The sequence below is a fragment of the Astatotilapia calliptera genome, chromosome 3 (genome assembly GCF_964374335.1).
Source record: "Astatotilapia calliptera chromosome 3, fAstCal68.1, whole genome shotgun sequence".
NCBI classification, from domain to species: domain Eukaryota; kingdom Metazoa; phylum Chordata; class Actinopteri; order Cichliformes; family Cichlidae; genus Astatotilapia; species Astatotilapia calliptera.
Window position 1 is genome coordinate 10,658,888 of NC_137424.1, and position 22,642 is coordinate 10,681,529.

The following is a 22,642-nucleotide window of genomic DNA, read 5'->3' on the forward strand; positions in this document are numbered from 1 at the left end:
GACACGACAAATTTAGGGGTTAAAAGATTCAAATTGTGACATGTTTTCTGCTGATTGATTGATACAAGTGATTACTGAATGAAAGAAAATTTCCTTTTGGGCTTTTAAACATGATCTTAAGAATTTTAACAGGTGCATGTTGTCCTGTCAACTTGGTGGGTTAGGAGTTGATTATATCGGGAGAGAAAAAAAAAAAAAAGGGGGAGAGAAGGCTGACACAGGGCCTGGTCCCGGTGTTTCTCCCCTCTCGTTGTAATACAGCCAACACAACATCATTTTCCTGTTCGTTTGCTTTTGTTTTTGCCTATTTTTGTTTTTTTGTTTTTTCTCTATATATATTTAATTACAGGCTGCTTTGCCGGCCCTGAAAGCCGAGGCTGACTGGACTCCTGCTCTCCCCCATACGTGACACTGACCAAATGCTGCAACAGCTGGACCCACAACAACGACCTGAGAATGTCAACAGACCTGCAGGAATGTGATCTCATGCAGCCGAGACGGAGAGCACTAAACCTAAGGCCCGTTTCACTACACGGGGGAAAATTCCCAGACAGCTTCAGCTGACAGAGCTGTGACGAGACGCCCGCCAAGCCCGAATGAAAAGTAAGGCCGAGCGAAAGAATGCTGACCTTGATAACTTTGCATTCACACTGTGCAGGACAGTGATGGACCAACACGGATGATCGGGCGGCGAAAAGGGCGTGACCGAGACAGGAGGAGTAACTGAGGACAGAAGGCACCTCAGAATGGACAAAAAACACAGAAGAAGATGCAGGTTTCACCTGCGGTGAACATCGACACTGGAGAAAGGACTGCCCCAATTGGGGTCAGAACCAGGACGGACAGAACTTTGGGCAGCAGCAGCAGCAATGGTTGCAAACAAACTGAAAAAGAGGGGGGCAGGACCCCAGGGCACGCTTCAGGCAGTGGTTTACCCAGAACACCAGAACAGGAAAGTGATGATCACACACACACACACACACACACACACACACACACACACACACACACACACACACACACACACACACACTGTGTGATTGCTGATGCAATGAAGAATGCTTTGCTTATGCTGATATGCAAAATGCTGCACACAAACATCCCAGTGCATAATTTTTATGAGGAGCCATTGATTACTTAGAATGTGTTATATGTCACCCAGAGGGCATTTATGTAGATTTTAGAAATAAGGTCTAAAACGGTTTGGTTATGAAAATAATGTCTGTGCGTGATGTCTGTTTATGGCTCAAGGCCTTGACTGAATTCTTTGCTGTGCTTCACACAGCCCTGATGAGGAACAGTGGCACAGAGTGAAAATGATGAATTAATAGTGTAAGTTTAGGTTGGAGTACGGCATTTTCTGTGATTGAGTTTTAATTCAAGGAGGAACAAAAGGTGTTACGGCACCTGAGGTTCTCATTCCCACACAAGATTGTCCCAGCAGGAAGCAAAATGTTCCTGTGAATTTCTGGTTGATTGTTTGGTTTTGTTTAGCGCTAGTTTGATGTTATCAGTGAGCTTTGGCTTGTGTTCTTTCTCGTAAGCGAGAGAGGGATAGTTTTATGCTTGGACATGTCTGCAACGGGCCCTAGTTTGTGTTATTTTAGTAGTATTTTGTTGGTTATGTCTGTTTTCGTTTTTGTTACAGTGCACTGAGATAAGAAAATCTGAGAGGTGTGATCCACTGGTGGTGATATGTTGATATTTTGTGAGTTCATGATTTAACAATCAGCTCTTTAAACCAGGCCTGAAAGATTGAAATTTAAAGCGCTATAAAATATTATTACTGTAAACAGTTGCAAAGTGTGCTTCTCCATGATTGTAATTGGCTTGGGAGAAATTCACCTATAGGGAACACTGATCTAAAAGGATTGCAGCGAGTCAATCCGGTCCAAAAAACAACAAGGAATTGTTTTCCTTTTAAAATGATGACGTCATCTTGCTGGTGATGGATGCTCGAATAGGTTGCGCGTGAGACTCCATTATCAGCAACATCTGGTATGAATGTGTATGGAGGTATGCATGTGAATGGACTGTGATGGACTGACGACTAAAAGTTTTGACTGACTTGATACTGAGACAATGACTGCACCAACTTTAGGATTAGTAAATGCCAATAAACAATTCATAAACAATTCACCCAGCCGACAAGAGAAGGGTGGATGCTTCGCTTTGTTTTGTTTTGTTTTTTCAGGAGCAGGAGGATAAGAGAGACTGGAGGAGGAGACTCTAGCTTCACATAAGTATGAACTGCAGACTTAACACTGTGGTTGCTGATTTTGAGTTACCACATTAACCACAGCAGGCCACTGTAAAAAAGTCAATTAAATTTTATAGAGGAAAATCGCCAAAATTTAACAATACCTATGAATGACTGGCCACATTCAGAATAGAGATATGCAATAACAAACATTGGTCCACGTGATTTAGGTTCTCATTTGAAATAGTAAGTTATTAAATGTAGAATATAATTGACAGGGACATTTGATAGGATGTGGTACTGCAAAAGAACAAGAGCAAAGTAAATAAAGAAAAATATTGTGTTTGGTTTGGATAAATTCAGATTAAAATGTACCATTACACTCAGAGGATCAATATGAAATAAAACATATGCAAAATTTGTATGAAGTACATGACTGATAACTGTTCTGTCCTGAGCTTTTGTTTCTATAGCACCCACTTGACCACACCAACAGTTTCTCGCCACCAACAGGGGGTATTTGCAAAGAATAGGGAGGAATATCATCAAAACTGGGAAAGGTAAGCCCCGAAGGGGGTGATGACACCATAACTTTCACTTATGGTCAAATTCTTAAAATTTGACCCCAAACTTGAAAATTCTTCAAACATTTAGAGATAGAGTGTATAAACATAATGTCGCAAACCACATAAGGATGGAGCATTTGAATCAATAAGATGGTGAAATAACACGCAGTAAAATGTGGATCATGTTGATTATGTTTATTCCAGTGTGCAGAGGAGTCAATTCCCTTCACAAAGCTTGTAAATTCACTTGAACCAAAATTGGGAGCTGCAAGAGTTAATAGTCACAATACCCAAGGATAAGCACAAGAGCATGACTGATATGATGGGACTGGGATTTTGCTACACTTAATTATTGCAGACACAACTAAAACTATAACTGAAACTAATCAAAACTAAATTAAACTAGCAAACAATTGGTAAAAACTGATTTATACTGATATAAAATTGAAAATCTGAAGTCGAAGCTAAATAAAAATAAAAGCTAATGAAAATTGCAAAACTATTACAACCCTGGTCCAGACTAAGATGGCGTTGGACATCTTCAGGGCAGAAAAGGGTTGGTGTGACCAAGCTGTGGTTTGGCTTGTTGTCAAAATGTTACAGCTCTGGATGGACCAGTTACCAGGGCATGGAAGGATGACAGACTTCATTACATGAGGAGAAGGGAAATTTCTGGGATTGAGGATCCTCTGGGATAACAAGGCTGGAGCAACGGTACTCGAGAGAAGAATTTCTGATACTTTCTGAGATATGATGTCACTAACCTTGTCTTTTAATTGTCTAGCTCCAATGAATTGACACATGGGAGTGTGTCAAAAAGGGGGAGTTGAGTCCGAACAGCAAACAATGGTTTTATGAACATCTTATGACGTTATTTCTGTGTTTAATAATTTAGCTATGGTAAAACTTAAGCTTATAATGTGTTAGACTTAGAAAGGGTTCACTAATTTTTGAATTCTTTTACATACACATAGATTATGATTAGAATAAGTCCCTGGGTCAAAGAGTCCTGAACATAATATTTTAAACCAAATTTGAATCATTAGAACAACAATGGATAACAATATTAGATTATCAAGGCTAGGGAGAGAGGTGTTTTGGTTTTCTGTCTCTTGCAGAGAAAGGAACAGACACCAGACGGGGACACGGAGATGTGAGGACCCTTCACAGCAGAGACAGATGTAGGGACTGCCGAGACAGCAACTGGGGTCAAGTGTCATGACGTTTGGGCTCCTGGAGAAGATGGATCCCACAAACACAGCAATAACCATGAAGGGGTTGGCGAAAACCAGGAACACCAGACCAACGAGGTTCGAGAGGCTCTTGGCAAAAAGGGGGACACGCCGGTGAACCCAAAACACACAGATCTTTGTTTGAACTCAGGGCAGAATAATCCCCAGAACTGTGCAATGACTAAAGGGTGGTCTAACCCCGGAGGTCGAAGAAAGAAGCTGAGAATCACCCAACTGGAAGACACTGGTAGCTGCAGCAATAAAAATAAAGGTTAAAAGCTCCTTAGACAGAGGTTCTAGTCTAAGTACATTTGAAAGGTATAAGGGGGCATTAAAATGGGAGTGGAAAACTGGAGCACCAAAATAAAGCTGTGGGAGAATTGGGGAGTGATGGGAGAGTCATCTGTAACTGCTGTTATGGTTGTAAATCTAACTTTGCTTGCATCTGAACTGCGTGAACACAGAGGTCATCCCACATATGGTCCACCCGTTAAAGGGGGACAGAGGGCCTCAGGATCAAGAAGACCTGGACCTTGCAATGCTGGAGTGTATGTTGTAAGTGATCTCTTTGAAGAAAAGAGATCAAAGGGGGAATTGTGATATTATTCTGTTATTATATGTTACCTTATATATGTAATCAAAGTAGTTGAATTAGAATACTGCTGTAGATCATATTATACCCTTTAATATAGAGTGTGTGAGCTGTATGTAGTTTAGTTCTCGTTATACTTTTGAGTTAAAAGAACATATTCACATATTAGTTCATTAGATAAATGTGCATCACTCTGTATCCTTAATCTGCTGGGAATGTGTTACACTGTTTTCTTGACATGCTTAATTGTTGAATCATGAAGAGAAGGTTGTAAGCAGGAGACTCTGTGTCTAAAGACAGGGGAGATAGATAGACTACGTTCCACACCCCCACCTTACAGAAAGCAGAGAAACAACTGCCGAGGTCATAACTTAGGCGCTGTAACAGAGAAAAAAATGTGATGTTTTGGCTTTTACGACTAGCTGGGGGCCACTAGAGACTATAAAAAGCTGAGCAACCCGTCACCATTTTGAGACATGTGCCTGACCCTCTGGTAGCATCTCTCCCGTCCGGACGTTGTAATGCTCTGACTGTTGAATTGTATGGAAATAAATGATTGTTGATTGAGCATTGATACACCGAGTATTGTCCCTCCTTCAGCCCAAAGATTCAAAGAATTGGGAGATTTCAACACTTGAAATCGTTCAGTGTTTCATCATCTGTTCAGAGCTGAAGAAGGTTCAGAATGTAGAAGTTTAGAAAATGGAAACTCCAAACAGCTGAAGCCAACAGGAAGTGTAGCCCAGTGGCAAACAGATGGAATTAGAGACTGTTTATTGTAATTATTATTAAAGGTTTTTATTCTGTTCAGTTAAAAACACTCATGATTGGAGAGAGACTCTAAAGAAAAAATCCAAATTATTTTGTATGGAATTGCTTTATTTGTGTTATTTATTTATTTTTGTTTCTCAAAGGTTATTTTTTTGACCTGGATGCAAATGCAGTCCAACCAATGGGATTGTTTGTCCCGCCTTGTGTTTTCATGTTTGGTTGCGCTGCTAAGGCAACCCGTTCTCACTCCCAAAGCGTAACATTTTACGCTAGGTGACAAATCGTCACCATATTACGTTTTCGGCTACCCACCACGTTCCTAAATGACGACCTCGGAAAAAGAGGAAATATGAGAACCGTCTGGACTGAACCTACACATGTTCGCTCTTTTTCTTCAAATCGCTTAGAAACACGCTATTTAACATCATTAAAGTCCTGGTTAAGGTCAGGAATAAGGTTATGGTCAGGGCTAGGGATAAGGTTAGGTTTAGGGCTGGAATACAGGGCTGGAACGTCTACTCCCGCGGGAGCGTCATTGCACTGGATTCCAGCCATAACCCGCCGCGTTCCATAAGAACGCCGAAGGTCTCCTTTCGCGTTCCTCAGGAACGCCGCGGGACGTGACAAAACGTCGCCATGTTACGCCTCGGGAGTGAGAACGCTCTGGCTAAGGCTGCTTAGACACACGCGCCATAGCTGTACCTGTGGGGAAAACGTGGTAGCTGTTGAAACAGCGAAGCTTTTGGTGTCTGCCTGATTAGCCGCCAGATTTGGATAGCCGAAGCTAGTTTTATGAATACGAAGTGCTTTGCACTGGTGAGTAACGAAACTGTTAAAGCCACTGATCGGCATCCTGAAATGTTAATGTTGTTTGTTTCAAAAAAAAAAACAAACGCTAATGGTGACGGTACTATGCAAGTAGCTAGCGAGTGTGCTAGTAGCTAGCGAGTGTGCTAAACGCTCACTCCCGTTGTTAAGCGTTAGTTGAGAACTTATTAGCTGTTGTTAGGTTAAGGAAAAAACAGTATGTCTATCTGATGTATTGAAATGTTTTATTGTGTTACTTTTATTCATCACTGTTGTTACTTGACATTGAGCAGAGTATATTAAGGTTGCTGCTTTTAATGAGCAGTGTGAATTGCTTTAATGATTGGTGATAGCTACATTGCCATGTAATGAAAACGTTTAGAATTTGATTAGTTGTACAACATTAGAAATTGAAACGCATTTTGTTCATGATTTATACTTTAAACAGAAGTGTTAGTTAAGTGTGAACCATGTTCATTTGAAGTAATTCTGACCTCACTCTTAGGTCAGGTTTTTTTGAGTTGGAGAAAGGAGCCGAGATTCCTCGGAGAATATTGGATTACAGACTTTGTGGAAATCCGCAGAAGAGGAATAATTTTCCATTGCAATGGATGGCGAGCCACAGCCCATTTGGAATTGAATCTGGAAGTCTGGTTGCCTGAACTGTGGTAGGACAAAACAGTGCAAACCATACATCGATCGTGGACTGAACTCACACCAATAACTCACCAGATCACCAAACAGGCCTGATCTGGATCCTATTGACACTTTAAAAGACCCGGGTCTAACATTCTTTTCTTTTTATTTTGGGTATCTGTGCGCGCACACACAATTTTGGTTGTTATTGTAAATGCAATACAGTGCACAAATTTCAAATATAGTTGAACCGTTGCTTCATCATTTGCAGTTGTGGTTCCATTGTGGTTACCCACCCTAGGGGCTCCTGTCGTTCCTGAAATCTTCTGATTTGCCCATTGTTTATATATTTTGTTACATACTGGTTACAGAAGCAGCTTCAAACAGGAAACTGTGCAGAGTTTCAGACTATATGTCCTGATGCAGCCAGTTGGATTTTGGAGATTTGAATCTCTGTTCTGTGACTAAGTCCTTGAATCATTTCTTCCAGTTGGTCCAACAAGACAGACTAAGTATTGGACATGTGTTGTGGCTCCATTAGGGGAGCTTCTAAATATGATGTGATGGCCCCTCTGGGTCTGTCAGGTCACAGGACTGAAGAGAGCTCAAACTGGGCACACAGTTGTTCCAGTCTGGAGCAAAGACTCTATACTGGGACTGAGGGACTGCTTTGACTGCACCCACTGGGATGTTTTAAAGGCTCATGTTCTCACTTAGATCATCGATTTCTACTGAGATTTCTTTCTGGGAAAAATGGGGATTACTTTGCAAACAGGAAGTATTTTCCCCAATAAGCAGCCCTGGATTAGTAAATCACTCCAACATGTTCTCAGGCAGAAGAAGCTGTCTTGTTATGAGGGAGAGAAGAAAAAGATTGAGGCACAGAAACTTGTTGAAAGAGAGATAAAGCAGCTAAAATCAGGTGTAAAAGTAAAGCAGAGGATGAGCTGAATAAAGGACACTCAAGGCTGGCTTGGAAAGGAATGAAGTCCATGGTGGGGATGCAGAACAAGGAGCAAAGATGAATGTGATGCTGAATCAGCAGAAGACTTGGACTCATTTGATTCCAGCTTTGATATCATTGATTTCAATGATTGTAGCAAAGGGCTGGTAGCTCTGAGAGTCCCACTGATGAGGTGTTTGTGTGGAAATCTCTTAGTGGGACCAAAGAGAGAAAAAGCCCTGGTCCTGATGCTGTGGGAGGGAAATGATTGAAGTGTGCTGTGAGGAACTGACTGGGAGATTTTCACACATTTTCCAGTCCTCCTTGGAACAACAGGAAGTTCCCAGCATATGGAAACAAAGGTTAAGTGTCCTATGGCACTCAGTGATGATGATGCTGGTCTAATTGGTCGGCGAAAATGTCGAAGGAGCGCGCTCAGTATTTTTCGGCAGCAGAGCAAGAACTCTTGATTGAGGGATTTCAGGAGTTTCAGAGTTTAATTAAAACGCAAGGGAACACTGCAAAGGCTGCAAAAGCAAGGAGAGAGGGCTGGCAGAAAGTTGTTGACAAATTAAACTCGTAAGTAATTTAATAATAATAATAATAATGGATTGGATTTATATAGCGCTTTTCAAGGCACCCAAAGCGCTTTACAATGCCACTATTTCCCGTCCCTCTTCTCAGCTGTTTCTCTTTCCCTCTTTCTTTCTCCCCTTCTTTCCCCCAGTCAAGTCTGTCCCGTATTCAGCAAGTGAAAATAAAATAAACAATAAAAGGTGAATCAAATGGACCATTATGGCAAGGCTGGGATGGTCAATTTGGTAAAGTAAATCCGTTGGGCATCTTTCTTTTAGACAATAATTCTGATGGCAAAAGAGCCAAACGGGACAGGCAAAAAAAAAAATACAATACTACTATTCATTCACTCTCACACACTGGTGGAAGCAGCTACAGCTGTAGCCACAGCTGCCCTGGGGCAGACTGACAGAAGCGAGGCTGCCATATCGCGCCATCGGCCCCTCTGGCCAACACCAGTAGGCGGTAGGGTAAATTTATTATATAACACTATATTATATTATAGTATATTACATTATATCCTCTTTCACATTAGAGCCACAACAGGACCCACTAGAACATGGGAACAAGTAAAAGTGAAATATGAGAATATTCTACAGAATGGTAATATTTATCACTTATATTGCTTTTCGTCTCTTGGAAAGAGACCCTGAAATAATCTGTTTGTTTGTTTATAACAGCAACCAAGAAAAGGGCAGAGCAAAAAAAGACAGGTGGTGGTCCTGCACCCTCGTCAACAAGTTGGTTAAGTAAATAATACCCTCACGGGAAAATCGATATCTCTCTATGAGCACACTGTCGCGCTGAGCTAAAGGATCCTGTCTATACCGCAATATACGCTGAATTCTGAAAACTCTCCTTATCAATCTTGCACCTTCCGCAATGGGTTGCTCGCGTATACGGACAGGACATAGCTGCGACAGACTTCACAAATCCACCTTCACTTTTATAGCCGTGGTCTCTCATCTTGATTACATGAAGTAATTTACAATTAGGCTACTACTCTAAAATATGAATTACATCTGAAATAATCAAATACATGAAATAGAATGATTAATAGTACATTTCCCTTTTTTTAGGAAATGACCTAAAGAATCAAATACTGCATTAACTTTAGTTACATTGATAATATTTATTTATGGAAAAACTGGAAAAATATCGCTGTTGCTTTCGTATAAATGAAGTGGACATACCTGAGTGGCGGCGATATAGTCCTGTTTACATAAAGTAAGCCTGCTCCCAAGCATGTTTACGCTTACAGATCTGTTGCTATGACAGCAAGTCCCGGATGAGCTTTGGAGAACCGAACGATCCAAGATCACGCGAAATCGTCAACAATCAAATCCAGCTAACTTACTTAGCGAGGTACGAAGAACGGAACCCTGGAGTCAGAAACAGGAAGATGCAGGATTTGGGCTGAAATGGGGAAAAGTGGTTTGCACTAGTGCCTTAAAGCAAGAAGGTTGTAGGTTGAAGCTTGTTGGCCTTTCTGTGGAGGTTGGATGTTCTCCCACAGTCCAATGAAATGCTGCTTAGGTTCATTGGTGCTTCTAAATTGGCTGTAGGTGTGGATGTGAGAGAGTGCTTCTCTGTCTCTCTCTGTTGGCCCTGTGATGGACTGCTCACCTGTGCAGGTGGACCACGCTTCTTGCCCTATGACAGCTAGGGCACAGGCTCCAGCCCTGTGAGCCTAAGCTGAATAAACAGTTAGCAAAAATGATCCATAGATGGCCTGAAATCCCCCAGTTAGCAGTTTGGTAGATAGCTATGACATGCTAATCCCAACCAGCAGCTGTATTCTACCTGTAAGCTGATCCCTGCTGAGCCAAAGCACTTTTTCATATACAAATTACAACCTTTAATAGAAACCTATTGGTCAGCATCTTATTAGCCTGCTGTTAGCTTCATTCCACAGAAAACTGAGAGAAACTAACAGAGTTGATAAAGAATAAAGAGAAATGTGCTGATTTAAAGCCTTTGAACTGCTTCAGATGATCTCTGTCCACTTCTGTCCACTCATTCATTCATGTAAGCTTTCTAATGCAGATTTGATCTCCACAGTCTGGTTCATGAAACTCATTCTAACCCTGAATGTCAGAGTGTTCCTCCTTCTCTTTCCCATCATTCATGCTGGCAGTGGAGGAGATTTGGATGTTGGACTGTGTTTTGGATGATGTGTGTATGTTTGTGTTGGACTGCTGTCTGTAAAGCAAACGCACATTTTGCTTTGGATTTCAGTGTCAGACAGACTTTAAGGTGGAATGAAGAGTTGGAGAGTTTCACAGTGAATTATCCAGTGGAGGATTTTTCTTCTTCTTTGAAGGTTTGAAATGTGAACATTGTTCTGCTGCAGTCAATGGACTAAACCAGAGAAGAAGAAAACAGACTTTACCATGAAGATCCTCAGTGTGGATCAGTATAATATCAGCCTGATGTCTGCAGCTTAGTGTCAGCACAACTTTCACATCATATTCATCTCAGCACAACTAAAACATGCTGACTGACCTCAGAGTTTCAAGTCCACATCCTGGACTCTCCAGGAAACCACACAGATGCTTCACTCCTGAATCCTGCAGCTTGTTGTTGTAGCTCAGGTCCAGCTGTCTCAGATGGGAGGGGTTGGACTTCAGTGCTGCTGCCAGATAATCACAGCTGATCTTTGACAAACCACAGTCCCTCAGTCTGTATAAAGAATGAAAGATGTAAGTTTATTAGACAAAGTGTGAGCTTGAAATCATTCAGTGTTTCATCATCTGTTCAGAGCTGAAGAAGGTTCAGAATGTAGAAGTTTAGAAAATGGAAACTCCAAACAGCTGAAGTCAACTGGAAGCAGCTTCAAACAAACACAACAAGAGAAAAAACTCTGAACGTTTCACATTAAAGTCGTACATTTCTCATAAAAAGAGGACAAAGACTTGAAAAAGTCATGTTTTTCCTTCCAGGAACCACAAGGCTTCACTTTTAAAGGTGAAGTGTGAAAGAAATGGACATATTTGACGTCCAACACCTTTTTCCAGTCACATTATTAAAGCAGACAAACTACAAGCTCATTTTCATTCCAACAAGTCATCTTCTGACCTGGACTAACAACACTGGTCTCTATGTGCAGCTGGCTGTGAGACCAGTGCTCAGGGAGCATCTACAAAGTGCAACACTGAAAGAACATCACACACTCATTTGCTTCCAGCACTTTCACACAAACATCTACTGTCATTATTGTCACCAAACTCTGTGGATCCTTTATTGCAAATTTAAATGGGATTCAAATGGTCAGACAAAAGAGGGTTATGAGGAAATATGATGAAATGTTGTGTATTAGCAGCAAGTTATTGAATCATTTTCCTCAGAAACCAAACAAAATGATTGACAAACATGTTTTTACAAACTCAGTGTTGGACTTGGATCAGCAGGATAAGCTGATGTTTAAAGGCATTTGAGTCTCGCTGTATGAGAGTCCAGTTATTACTCAATATTTATGGATGATGTTCTTTCAGTGTTGCACTTTGTAGACGCTCCCTGAGCCTCACAGCCATCTGCACATGGACCAGCTGACATTACCCAGCATTAGAGGCGGGTGTAAAAACATGGATTTTCCTATTTAAATGGTTTTAATTTGAATAAAGCGATGTTGATTCATTCAATCCTGAATCGATTTTTAATATAAATGTATTTTGCCAGAATCTCAGGTTAAAGCTCCCAAAAGTATTTCAACAACAAGCAAACAGATAAAACAGTAAATGAGAGCAGCTAAACACACAAAGATGGAAACACAGAGCGTGGATCGTTCACTCGACGGCACGTACACGGACACGCCGTCGGGGCTGAAAGTGGACAGCTCACAGATCCTGAAGCTGCAGGTTTCATCTGTCTCCAACCAAAACTGAGTGAACCAGCAGCAGAAGAAGATCCAAACTACGCTTTACGTTTGATGAACATCGTCATGAATTCTCTCTGACTTTGACGTTTACTTCCTGCACAGCTCTCTCTCTCTCAGTGTACTTCAAGAACAGTTTACCTTCAAAAATCTGTTTCCTGCATTATTCACTGCTTATTACGCACCAGTCTGCTGTTGTGTTCACTGCTGTCGGCCTCCGAAAACAAAGCCTCATTTCTGCTGTTCAATACTGAAGAAATTTAAACCTTTTAAAATGATGACAGATTACAAACTCTCAGCTGTGTCTTTAATCAAACCTCTGTAACTTTGCTTCCCGTCAGCAGCATCAGCTCATGTTCACATGTTGATTCATGGTTTGCTTCAGTTTTTGATGGACTGCAGAATATTTTGAAGGTTATCTGCTATAAAAAGCCAGAACTGGAAAATCTGCTTCATGTGTTTCAATTTGATCCTCAGTGACTTTGACACAAAGGCCTCTGCTGTGATGATCACACCTCTGATCAAGTCTCACAGTGTCAGCTTTGTTTTTATACATATTCATCATCATTCATCATATTCATCTCAGCACAACTAAAACATGCTGACTGACCCCAGAGTTTCAAGTCCACATCCTGGACTCTCCAGGAAACCACACAGATGCTTCACTCCTGAATCCTGCAGCTTGTTGTTGTAGCTCAGGTCCAGCTGTCTCAGATGGGAGGGGTTGGACTTCAGTGCTGCTGCCAGATAATCACAGCTGATCTCTGACAAACCACAGTCCCTCAGTCTGTATAAATAATGAAAGATGTAAGTTTATTAGACAAAGTGTGAGCTTGAAATCATTCAGTGTTTCATCATCTATTCAGAGCTGAAGAAGGTTCAGAATGTAGAAGTTTAGAAAATGGAAACTCCAAACAGCTGAAGCCAACAGGAAGCAGCTTCAAACAAACACAACAAGAGAAAAAACTCTGAATGTTTCACATTAAAGTCGTACATTTCTCATAAAAACAGGACAAAGACTTGAAAAAGTCGTGTTTTTCCTTCCAGGAACCACAAGGCTTCACTTTTAAAGGTGAAGTGTGAAAGAAATGGACATATTTGAAGTCCAACACCTTTTTCCAGTCACATTATTAAAGCAGACAAACTACAAGCTCATTTTCATTCCAACAAGTCATCTTCTGACCTGGACTAACAACACTGGTCTCTATGTGTAGCTGGCTGTGAGACCAGTGCTCAGGGAGCGTCTACAAAGTGCAACACTGAAAGAACATCACACACTCATTTGCTTCCATCATGCAACCTGAAGAGGAAACAGAGATGCCTCCCCTTCAAAGTAAAAGCTGCTCCTTTTGGACACAGTATCAAAGAAAGTCTACAGTATAACATAGAAAAGACAGAACAAAGTTTTGGTTGTTTTTAAATTGTGCAGAAATGAAACTACACTAAGCTCAATTATGTGACAGACATTTCATCCCATGTCAGTTTGGCCTCATCCTGGGCCGGATTATCCAGCACACACTCTGACCACAGGCCCAGGGGCCACGCACAGCTGGGCTCCATCCAAGAGACAGGAAACAAACCAACACAATAATAAAAAGCACCATGTGATCTTCTTACATCTTCAAGACAAACATAGTAAAAACATGAGCATATTTGTTTCCTGATAAAATGATGTGACAGGTAGAACAGAGTAAAGTGGTGGTGTTACAGCCTTTCTCCCCTCTGCTGCCGAGGCTGTTAGTCTCTCCCAAACTCAGCTACAGGACTTCCAAATGAATGAAAGCAGCAGAGGTGGCTTTACAAATGAAAGAGGAAGAGGAGAAGAAGAGGAGAGGGAGGCCACCCTGACCATCACTCCAGCTGAAAACATCACACTTCCATTAAAGTTGGTGAGAAAATGTTGAGCAGGATGAGCTGCTGGCTAATCTGGAGGCTGTAGCAGCAGCTCACAGTCACAGTGGATTTCCACTCATGAAAAAGCTCTGGCTGCTTCATTTCTCATCTCATATCAGAGACTTTAATGCTTCACTGAAGCTGTACTGTGATGCTTCCATATCCCAGTGAGGCCTCCATAATGATTTCAGCTGTTCTGTACACACACTGTGTGCCCTGTATGGCTCAAAGTCTCTGCAGCCTGTTTTTATCTGCTATCATCAGATCTTCATCATCCTCATTCACATCCCTCACACACTCTACAGCCTCATCAGCACTGACTTCATCTTCACTGACTGATGGAGCACAACATGAACCTGTGGAGGCTGAAACACTGTCCTGTCAAACATCTCCCCGTCACCACTCCACTTCTGTCAGCCTTTAAATGAACCCTGCTCAAGTCTGTCACTTCTGTTTGGAGCCAAAAGGAAAAACTGTTGTTCAGCGTTTGGAAAGACAACATTTCTGAAAGCACTCAAACTTCTTCACATTTGTCTTCAGACACATCCTGAACATTTAGGAACTAAAGAAAGTTTCAAACATCAATCAAAGACATGAAATATTGAAAAACTACAACAGCCGCAGTCAGTGAACTCACCTCAGAGTCTCCAGTCGACAGTTTGGACTCTCCAGTCCAGCACACAGAAGCTTCACATCTGAATCCTGTAGCTTGTTCCAACTCATGTCCAGCTCTGTCAGATGGGAGGGGTTGGACTTCAGAGCTGAGGCCACAACTTCACAGTGAGACTCTGAGAGTCCACACTGAGTCAGTCTGTGATGATAGACAATATAAAATGTGTTATTATAAAAGCAGAAAATCTGCATTATAAACACAGACTGAATGTATATGAAGACAAAACAGAGTGAGGTCATAATCTGATGAATCTGCTCTTCACATCTGTGCTTCAGCTCCTCTTACTGTGTTTGACATGACACAACGATTGAGTCTCTCTCAGACCTGCAGACTTTTAATGAGAATCTTTGTTTGGCTTTAATCTGCAGATGAAGGAGGAAGATGGTGTCACATTTAGGCTTCCATATTGTCCACAGTCTGTCACTGAGATCTGATCCAGAGTCAGAGTGAAGACACACATTTGGACTATTTCATGTTTTGACTCCAGAACATTTTGAATGAGTTCAGCTCAGTGAAGAGTTCCAGCTGGAAAGAGGATCTCTGTTTGCTACCTGCTGTCAGGTACGACTGTTCACGTCCACACGCAGGAAAAACCTGCTGACTGTTACCAAATGGAGCAGAAATCTCATCACTGGACAATAATGATGAATGAACTCAGAGCTGCTGATATCAGATCTGATTTCAGGGGAACTAAACACAGAAATGATTGGCTCATTTTAGCTTTCTGAGCCATTATCTGCTGGTGTGTCGCTAGTTGGCAGAAAATGATTTATATTCCTGTTCAGGGCTTCAGTGTTTATGAGTCCAGATCCAGGTGACAGCAAGTCAAAATGATGTTCCCCGTCTATGTCCATCAGCAGCCTGTATTCACTTTGAATATTGTTATAACCTGACATGGATCCGTTTGTCTTTGATTGGTTTGTAAATGTCACTGTTTCCATTGGACCTGAGTGACGTACAAAGACAGAGAGGGAGAGAAAGGAGAGAGAGGATGGAGACAGCAAAGAGAGAGCAAACACAAACAGGTGAGAGTGGACAGGTGACCAAGGTCAGCAACCAATCAGAGAGCTTCTGTTTGACCCACAGTCACTGATGATGACTGCACATAACCAAGCAGTGTGTTACTCTGATATCAAATATGGATCCTGCTCTTATAATCACTGATCATCAGATGATGTTATTGTGTTATTTTGTAGCTGAATACGATGTTTGTGTGATTATCAGTGAAAGAAGCAGTGAGGAGGATGGAGAGAGAGAGAGGACAGAGGGTGAAGTTAGAAACACTAAAAGGATTTTTCATGGATTTCATGGATGATTTGAGTGATTTCCAGCAGGACACTTAAACATGTCAGTGGACGTCCTAAAGAACATATTCACTGAAATGAAACGTGTCATTGAACAGGATTAATATCAGTGGAAACATGGTGGAAACAGCTGTGACTGCATGTGACACACTTCAAATCTGTTCTCCACTCTTGGATTTGGGATCCATGGAGCTGCTGCTGAGTCTGTACAATAAAGGAATGGTGTGGAAGGTTGCAGCGTACGGACACAAACACTTTGTGCTTACAATCTGATTTTATTTTCAACATTAAACTACTAACCTACACTGATCAATGATGTTAATGATCACATCTGGACTCACCCAGCCTTTCTGCAGTTCCTCACAGCTGGAATCAGTCTCTGTCGTCCCCAGTCTGATGTGTTGTACTTCAGCAGGTCCAACTCATCCAGAACCTCCTCTGACATCTGCAGCATGAAGGCCAGAGCTGAGCACTGGATGTCAGAGAGTTCCTTCTCTGATCTGTTCTCTGACTTCAGGAACTCTTGGATCTCCTGAAATAATGAGAGGTGGTTCATCTCCATCAGACAGTGGAAGATGTTGATGCTTCTGTCAGGAGAGATTCCATCACTGTTCATCTCCTTCAGGTTGTTGATGACTCTCTGGATGGTTCCTGGACTGATCTCTGTCTGACCCAGCAGACCTACTAAGAGTCTCTGGTTGGACTCCAGACAGAGGTCATGAAGGAAGCGAACAAACAGGTCCAGGTGGCCATTTTTACTCTGGAGGGATTTCTCCATGGCTCATTTAAGGAAATCATCCAGAGAGGACTCGTTGTATTTTTGTCCCAAGAAGTTCTTCAGCACCTCTGTCTTCCTGTTGGTGTGACAGTGGAACATGTAGACTGCAGCCAGAAACTCCTGAATGCTCAGATGAACAAAGCAGTAGACTGGTTTCTGGAAGATCACACACTCTCTTTTGAAGATCTCTGTACAAACTCCTGAGTACACCGAGGCCTCTGTCACATCCAGACCACACTGCTCCAGGTCTTCTTGGTAGAACATGATGCTTCCTTTCTCCAGATGTTCAAACGCCAGCCTCCCCAGCTTCAGAAGAACTTCCCTGTCAGCCTTCGTCAGCTCCTGTGGACTCGTCTCACGTCCCTCATGGTACTTGTTCTTCTTCCTCTTTGTCTGAACCAGCAGGAAGTGTGAGTACATGTCAGTCAGGGTCTTGGGCAGCTCTCCTCTCTGCTCTGTAGTCAACATGTGCTCCAGAACTGTAGCAGTGATCCAGCAGAAGACTGGGATTCTACACATGATGTGGAGGCTCCTGGATGTCTTCATGTGGGAGATGATTCTGCTGGACAGCTCTTCATCACTGAATCTCCTCCTGAAGTACTCCTCCTTCTGGGCGTCAGTGAAGCCTCGTACTTCTGTTAGCCAGTCAACACATGTAGGAGGGATCTGATTGGCTGCTGCAGGTCGGGAAGTTATCCAGACGAGAGCCGAGGGAAGCAGATTCCCCTGGATGAGGTTTGTCAGCAGCTGGCTGACTGATGACTTCTGTGTGACATCAGACAGCAGCTTCCTGTTGGTGAAATCCAATGAAAGTCTGCTTTCATCCAGGCCGTCAAAGATGAACAAAAGCTGAGAGACAGCCAGCTTCTCTGCTGTGACCTTCTGTAATGTTGGATGGAAAACATGGAGCAGCTCCAGAAGACTGTACTGCTCATCTCTGATCAGGTTCAGCTCCCTGAATGAAAGCAGAACCACCACACTGACATGTTGGTTCTCCAAGCCCTCTGCCCAGTCCAGAGTGAACTTCTGCACTGAGGAGGTTTTTCCAACACCAGCCACGCCGTTGGTCAGAACCACTCTGATGGGTCTCTGTTGGTCAGGTAAGGCTTTAAAGATGTCCTGGCACCTGATTGGAGCGTCATGGAGGGCGTCCATCTTGGAAGCTGTCTCCAGCTGCCTCACCTCATGTTGGGTATGAACCTCTTCACTCTGTCCCTCTGTGATGTAGAGCTCAGTGTAGATCCTGTTGAGGAGGGTTCTACTTCCTGTTTCATCACTTCCTTCAGTCACACGTTCACATCTCCTCCTCAGACTGATCTTATGTTCATCTAAAACCTCCTGCAGACCAACATCTGCTGAAAGAAAGAAAAACAATGAGACTAAAGAGAAAGAAAACTCTTCAATGTCTGAACAACACAAGAAGTCCAGTTTTCAGAAATGAGTCCATCAGCAGACAGATGTTCAGTCTTACTTTGTACACAGCTGCTCTGACTGGCTGTCTGCAGTCCAGCTCTGCTTCTGGATCTTTCTCCACACTGGGGACAGGAGGAGTCTCCTGATGAAGCAGATTGGTCCCAGTATGAGGAGATGCACTGTCTGCAGAACCAGTGTCCACAGCTGGTAGAGACTGGATCCTTCAGGACGTCCTGACACAAAGCACAGCAGGACAGCTGCTCCTCCTCACAAACACCACTCCTCTTCCTCCTCCTCTCTCTGTGAACACATTTCTTTATCACTAAAAACATTTACTGTCAGTGAAAAACATCCAGATTTGACCAAACTGCAGTTCCTCACAGTTCCTTTGATGTCATCAACACTAATGAGCTGCTCTTCCTGTCTGCCTGTCTCATTAAACACTGAGTGATGAATACAAACTCAACACTTCCTGCAGACTTCCTGACTTCACAATAAAAGCTTTCCATCAGAGAGACAGTTATGACTTTCACTGTTTTACAGCTGCTGTGTGCAGCTTATCTGTGTCAGTTCACTCTGAAGCAGCTTAGAAGTGTCCGTGTAGAGCCGTGGTCTGACACACAGAGACTTCTGATTTTCTCTATTTAAACAAACATGATGAAGATGAGCAGGTTTCTCTTCTAGTATAAAACTCTGTGTCTCTCTGGCTGGCTCATGATGGCTTTTCAGGTTTTATGTTTTGCTCTCTCCTGCTAGCGTTTTGCCTGCCTGGGTGGAGCTTGTAATGGCCTCTCGCTCTTGGTCCACACAGTTATGATGATTACACCACCTGTTGCTGATTCACCTGGGCTTACCGGTAACCATTTAACGCTGCGGCATGGAGCAGTTTGTCGCTGGGACATTGACCCTCCTGTGTTCATGATCTCAGCTCCTTGCTAAGAAATTTCTCTCTAAATTCACCAGTTGGGTTAACTTTGTGTATACTTGAGTATATATTTCCCCGGACCTGGTTACAGACGCTTACCTGTGACTCCCGTGTGTGGCTGTGTGAGTGGAGAGCAGGACAAGAGTGACTGAAGAGGAGTGAGTGTGGACTCCCTTCCCTCTTTTCCCTGGAGCCCTGGACCCCCTCCCCAACTCACTGTACATATATAGAGCACTGTGGTTCACCCCTTTGGTAAATAAACTGTCACCTCCAGGACACTGGGGCGTGCAGCTCGGATCTCAGCTGACCCTTCTCACCCTGGACACAGTCTGTTTGACCTGCTCCCCTCAGGCAGGAGGCTCCGGTCCATTCGCACCAGAACCTCTCGCCATAAGAACAGTTTCTTCCCCTCTGCTGTCGGACACATGAACAATAACCGTATGACTGTTCCCACCCCTAACACATGACCCTACGCTGTGTTCAATGCATCATTCCATGTTTGGCACTGATCACCACCTGCACTCATGTATATACCTATCTACTTAGCACTTTTAATTCTTATTCTTATTTTTATTTTCATGTCTATTTAAGCGTAATTTATGACAGTATGTTTGCACTGAAGCACCGCAGCAATTTCCTAATGTTGTAAACCTGCCCAACATTTGGCAAGAAAACCCTTTCTGAGTCTGATTCTGATTTGTTTGTCAGAACTCAGTCTGTGCTTGAGTTCCTTTGTTAGCCATGACATTTTGTTGGTTTCTCTCTCTTCAGGTCCCTGTAAGTGTTTGATCTAAAACATTATATTTATTCTGCTTTGACTGTTTTGTGTGCTGAGGGACATTGTTGCATGATCCACTTTTTCTTATCACTCAAATATCCTGATACTTTCAGAAAGTTGGAGAGCTCTCCTGGCTTGCTTAGTCTTTGCTCTGTACTGCAGTACTTGCACTGGTTTCACTGGACAAGTCTGCATGTGAATCTACAACTGATCTGACATTGTGGCACAAACACAGTAAACAAACTCTACGAGCACCTTGTTTCATGTGCAGTGGCTTTCTTCTCATTCTGCTACTGAACACTGTATGAAAAGCCTCTCACTGCCAGCATCCTTCCAGCCCCACGACAACAAGACCAACTCACATCTTCACAACACCAAGAATTTTTCCCCTTTTCTTTGGAGAAACTGAGAAGCCAATAGGATTGTAGCTCAAACTTGCCCACAGTCCTGCTTCATCACTGCTCACTCCTACCTGTGTTGGTGCTCAGTGGACAGCCATAGCCTGCTGCTAGCATGAATGCTAAATGTACTGCTGTGGATGACCAGCAGAAAAACTTGTTTTCAGTTTGAGTGTTTGCTGTATTTAAAGTGTTTTTCTCAGTTCGTCTGTATTCAAAGTGCATTCGGGGCTTTAGCTGACAGCTCTTTGTGCTAACAAACTAAACTCTTAGTTTAAACCAACAGACTTTACCAAACACAAAGCCTGCTGCTGCCTCCATGGGTTAGCTTGTGTGACTGGTGTTTACAGCAATGAAATCTAAATCACACTGTGTCCTCCAAGGTGTTTGGTGGGAGCACTGAGTGAAACATAAGAGCTCTGGTAAAATAACAAACAGGGCTGTGAGAGCAACTGAAGTCATAAAAATACTGTTTAAGATAAAAAACACTTTGATGTTCTCTCGTCACCTAACAAAGTCCAAACCCTGTGAACTATTTTAGCTTTAATAACTGTTGATTCAGGTATCTTTGGACATTTGTAATTAAATATTTTTAAACTCCATCAAAGACTCCTGATGTGGCTGTTTGTAGAAGGAAAAGAGGGACAAAGTGGAGCGTCGAGCTGAGGCTTCATTCACTGCAAACCTACAGTTATGTTTCCTTATTTCTGCTGTTTGCATATTCACAGCTGAAATAAAGCTGTTAGGTGTGGCTGTGTGCAGGCAGGAATAGGACCCAAGGTGCAGACTCCGGAGACAGACGTGAACTCAAAAAGGCTTTAATTAGGTACTCAAAAATATAACATAACTGAAAAAACTCAAAACAAACACAGCTGGGGCAAATCAGAACTGACGAGACCAAAGAAGCGTAAACTGAACACACCGAGATAAGACAGAAACCTTCAAAGTAAAACAGGAAACACATAACACAGACTGAACAAAGACACAGACTCACATGCAGGCACTACAAAGGGAACAGAGACGTGGGAACAGGGCAGACACAAACACTGACTGAACACGGGGATATAGGAACTTAAGATACACATAGACGTGAACTAGACAAGGGGATGCAGGTGACAGGGGAGACAGAGCAACTAAAGAAGACAGAGACATAAGCCATAAGACAGAACTCAAAGAAACCAAAAAACTAGAAAGTATAAATAATATAATAAACTCAAAAACCCTGGGTCAACGACCCAGGCATCCTAACAGTACCCCCCCCCCCCCCCTCCCCTCCCTTAAGGGCTGGCTTCCAGACAGCCCAAACCAAAACATCAAAACCAAAAACAACCCAACCAGGGTGGGCGGCGGGGGAAACAGGATGGAGGGCTCGAAAACAAACCAAACAAGGAGCCAGAAACAACAAAACAAAAAAAAAAAAAAAAAGTGCAAACACTGGATCCCGGAAAGCAACAGAACAAAAAACAGGAACAAAGTCCAAAACAACAGCACCAAGGCCCGGGCAAAGTCCAAAAGCAAACAAACAAAAGAGCTCATGAAAGGCACAGAGGCCCAGGCAATAGTCTCAAAAAAGTTCAGGGGGCCGGCCCGGAGGCTGACGGCACAACAGTCCAAACCCGGGTAGGTCAGGGGGGCGGCCCGGAGGCTGATGGTCCAAGAGCCCAGAAAACAGGTCAGGAGGCCGGCCGGGCAGGAGGCACTGGTGGCGACGTAGTTCAGGGGGCCGTCCATGACGGCGGCGTAGTACAGAGAGCTGTCCATGACGGCAACGACGTCCAGTCATCGGCCGGACAGGACGTGCAGGCCGTGCAGGCCGGTCGGGACGTGCAGGAACAGACAGATTGGAGACCTCAGGAGCAGACAAAGCTGAACACTCGGAGACTGGACCAGGCGGAGCTGCAGAGGCCGGGGCCGGACCAGGCGGAGCTGCAGACTCGGAGGCCGGACCAGGCGGTGGAGCCGGTGGTGGCTGAACGGCCTCGCCAGAACCATCAGCAGAAACTGGGACGTGCTGGCTGGGTCCTCCAGGACCCCCAGCTGACGAGGCAAGAGGCTGAACGGGCCCCTCGGACCCTCCAGCGGAGACAGGTGGCTGAACGGGCCCCTCGGACCCTCCAGCTGACGTGGCGTGAGGCTGAACGGGCTCCTCGGGCCCTCCAGCTGACGTGGCGTGAGGCTGAACGGGCTCCTCGGGCCCTCCAGGGCTCCTCGGGCCCTCCAGCTGACGAGGCGTGAGGCTGAACGGGCTGCTCGGGCCCTCCAGCTGACGAGGCGTGAGGCTGA

At 43.4% G+C, this 22,642-nt stretch overlaps 2 protein-coding genes and 1 long non-coding RNA gene across 9 annotated transcripts in view; 1 reads left to right on the top strand and 2 right to left on the bottom strand.

Annotated features, from left to right (window-relative positions):
* The window catches only part of LOC113018066 (NACHT, LRR and PYD domains-containing protein 12-like), a 267,984-nt gene that overhangs the window by 51,275 nt on the left and 194,067 nt on the right, over positions 1–22,642 (bottom strand). For 5 of the 7 annotated variants that reach the window (XM_080298051.1, XM_080298049.1, XM_080298052.1 and 2 more), the window contains 2 exons: positions 12,808–12,984; positions 10,829–11,005 (listed from right to left, as the gene is read on the bottom strand). In XM_080298051.1, the coding sequence (XP_080154177.1) occupies positions 10,829–11,005; positions 12,808–12,984 (354 nt within the window). Of the gene's footprint in view, positions 1–10,828; positions 11,006–12,807; positions 12,985–14,727; positions 14,902–22,642 lie in introns of all 7 variants that reach the window. The other 2 variants (XM_080298055.1, XM_080298056.1) reach the window with 2 other exon arrangements.
* On the top strand, positions 1,108–5,166 carry LOC145425216 (uncharacterized). Its single transcript, XR_013905884.1, has 2 exons — positions 1,108–2,243; positions 3,551–5,166. It is a non-coding gene; the product is annotated as an uncharacterized LOC145425216 (long non-coding RNA).
* LOC113018141 (protein NLRC3-like) lies at positions 16,742–18,793 on the bottom strand. The gene is made up of 2 exons (XM_080298124.1): positions 18,317–18,793; positions 16,742–18,200 (listed from the first exon to the last, which is right to left on the bottom strand). Exons 1-2 carry the CDS (start codon positions 18,588–18,590, stop codon positions 16,849–16,851), a joined length of 1,626 nt encoding a protein of 541 aa, XP_080154250.1. The 5' UTR covers positions 18,591–18,793; the 3' UTR covers positions 16,742–16,848.

Coding starts and splice junctions, on each gene's coding strand:
- LOC113018141 (XM_080298124.1), bottom strand. CDS start 18,590: ATGTTTTTAGTGATAAAGAAATGTGTTCACAGAGAGAGGAGGAGGAAG. Junction 18,201..18,316: donor TCAGAGCAGCTGTGTACAAA/GTAAGACTGAAC, acceptor TCTTTCTTTCAG/CAGATGTTGGTCTGCAGGAG.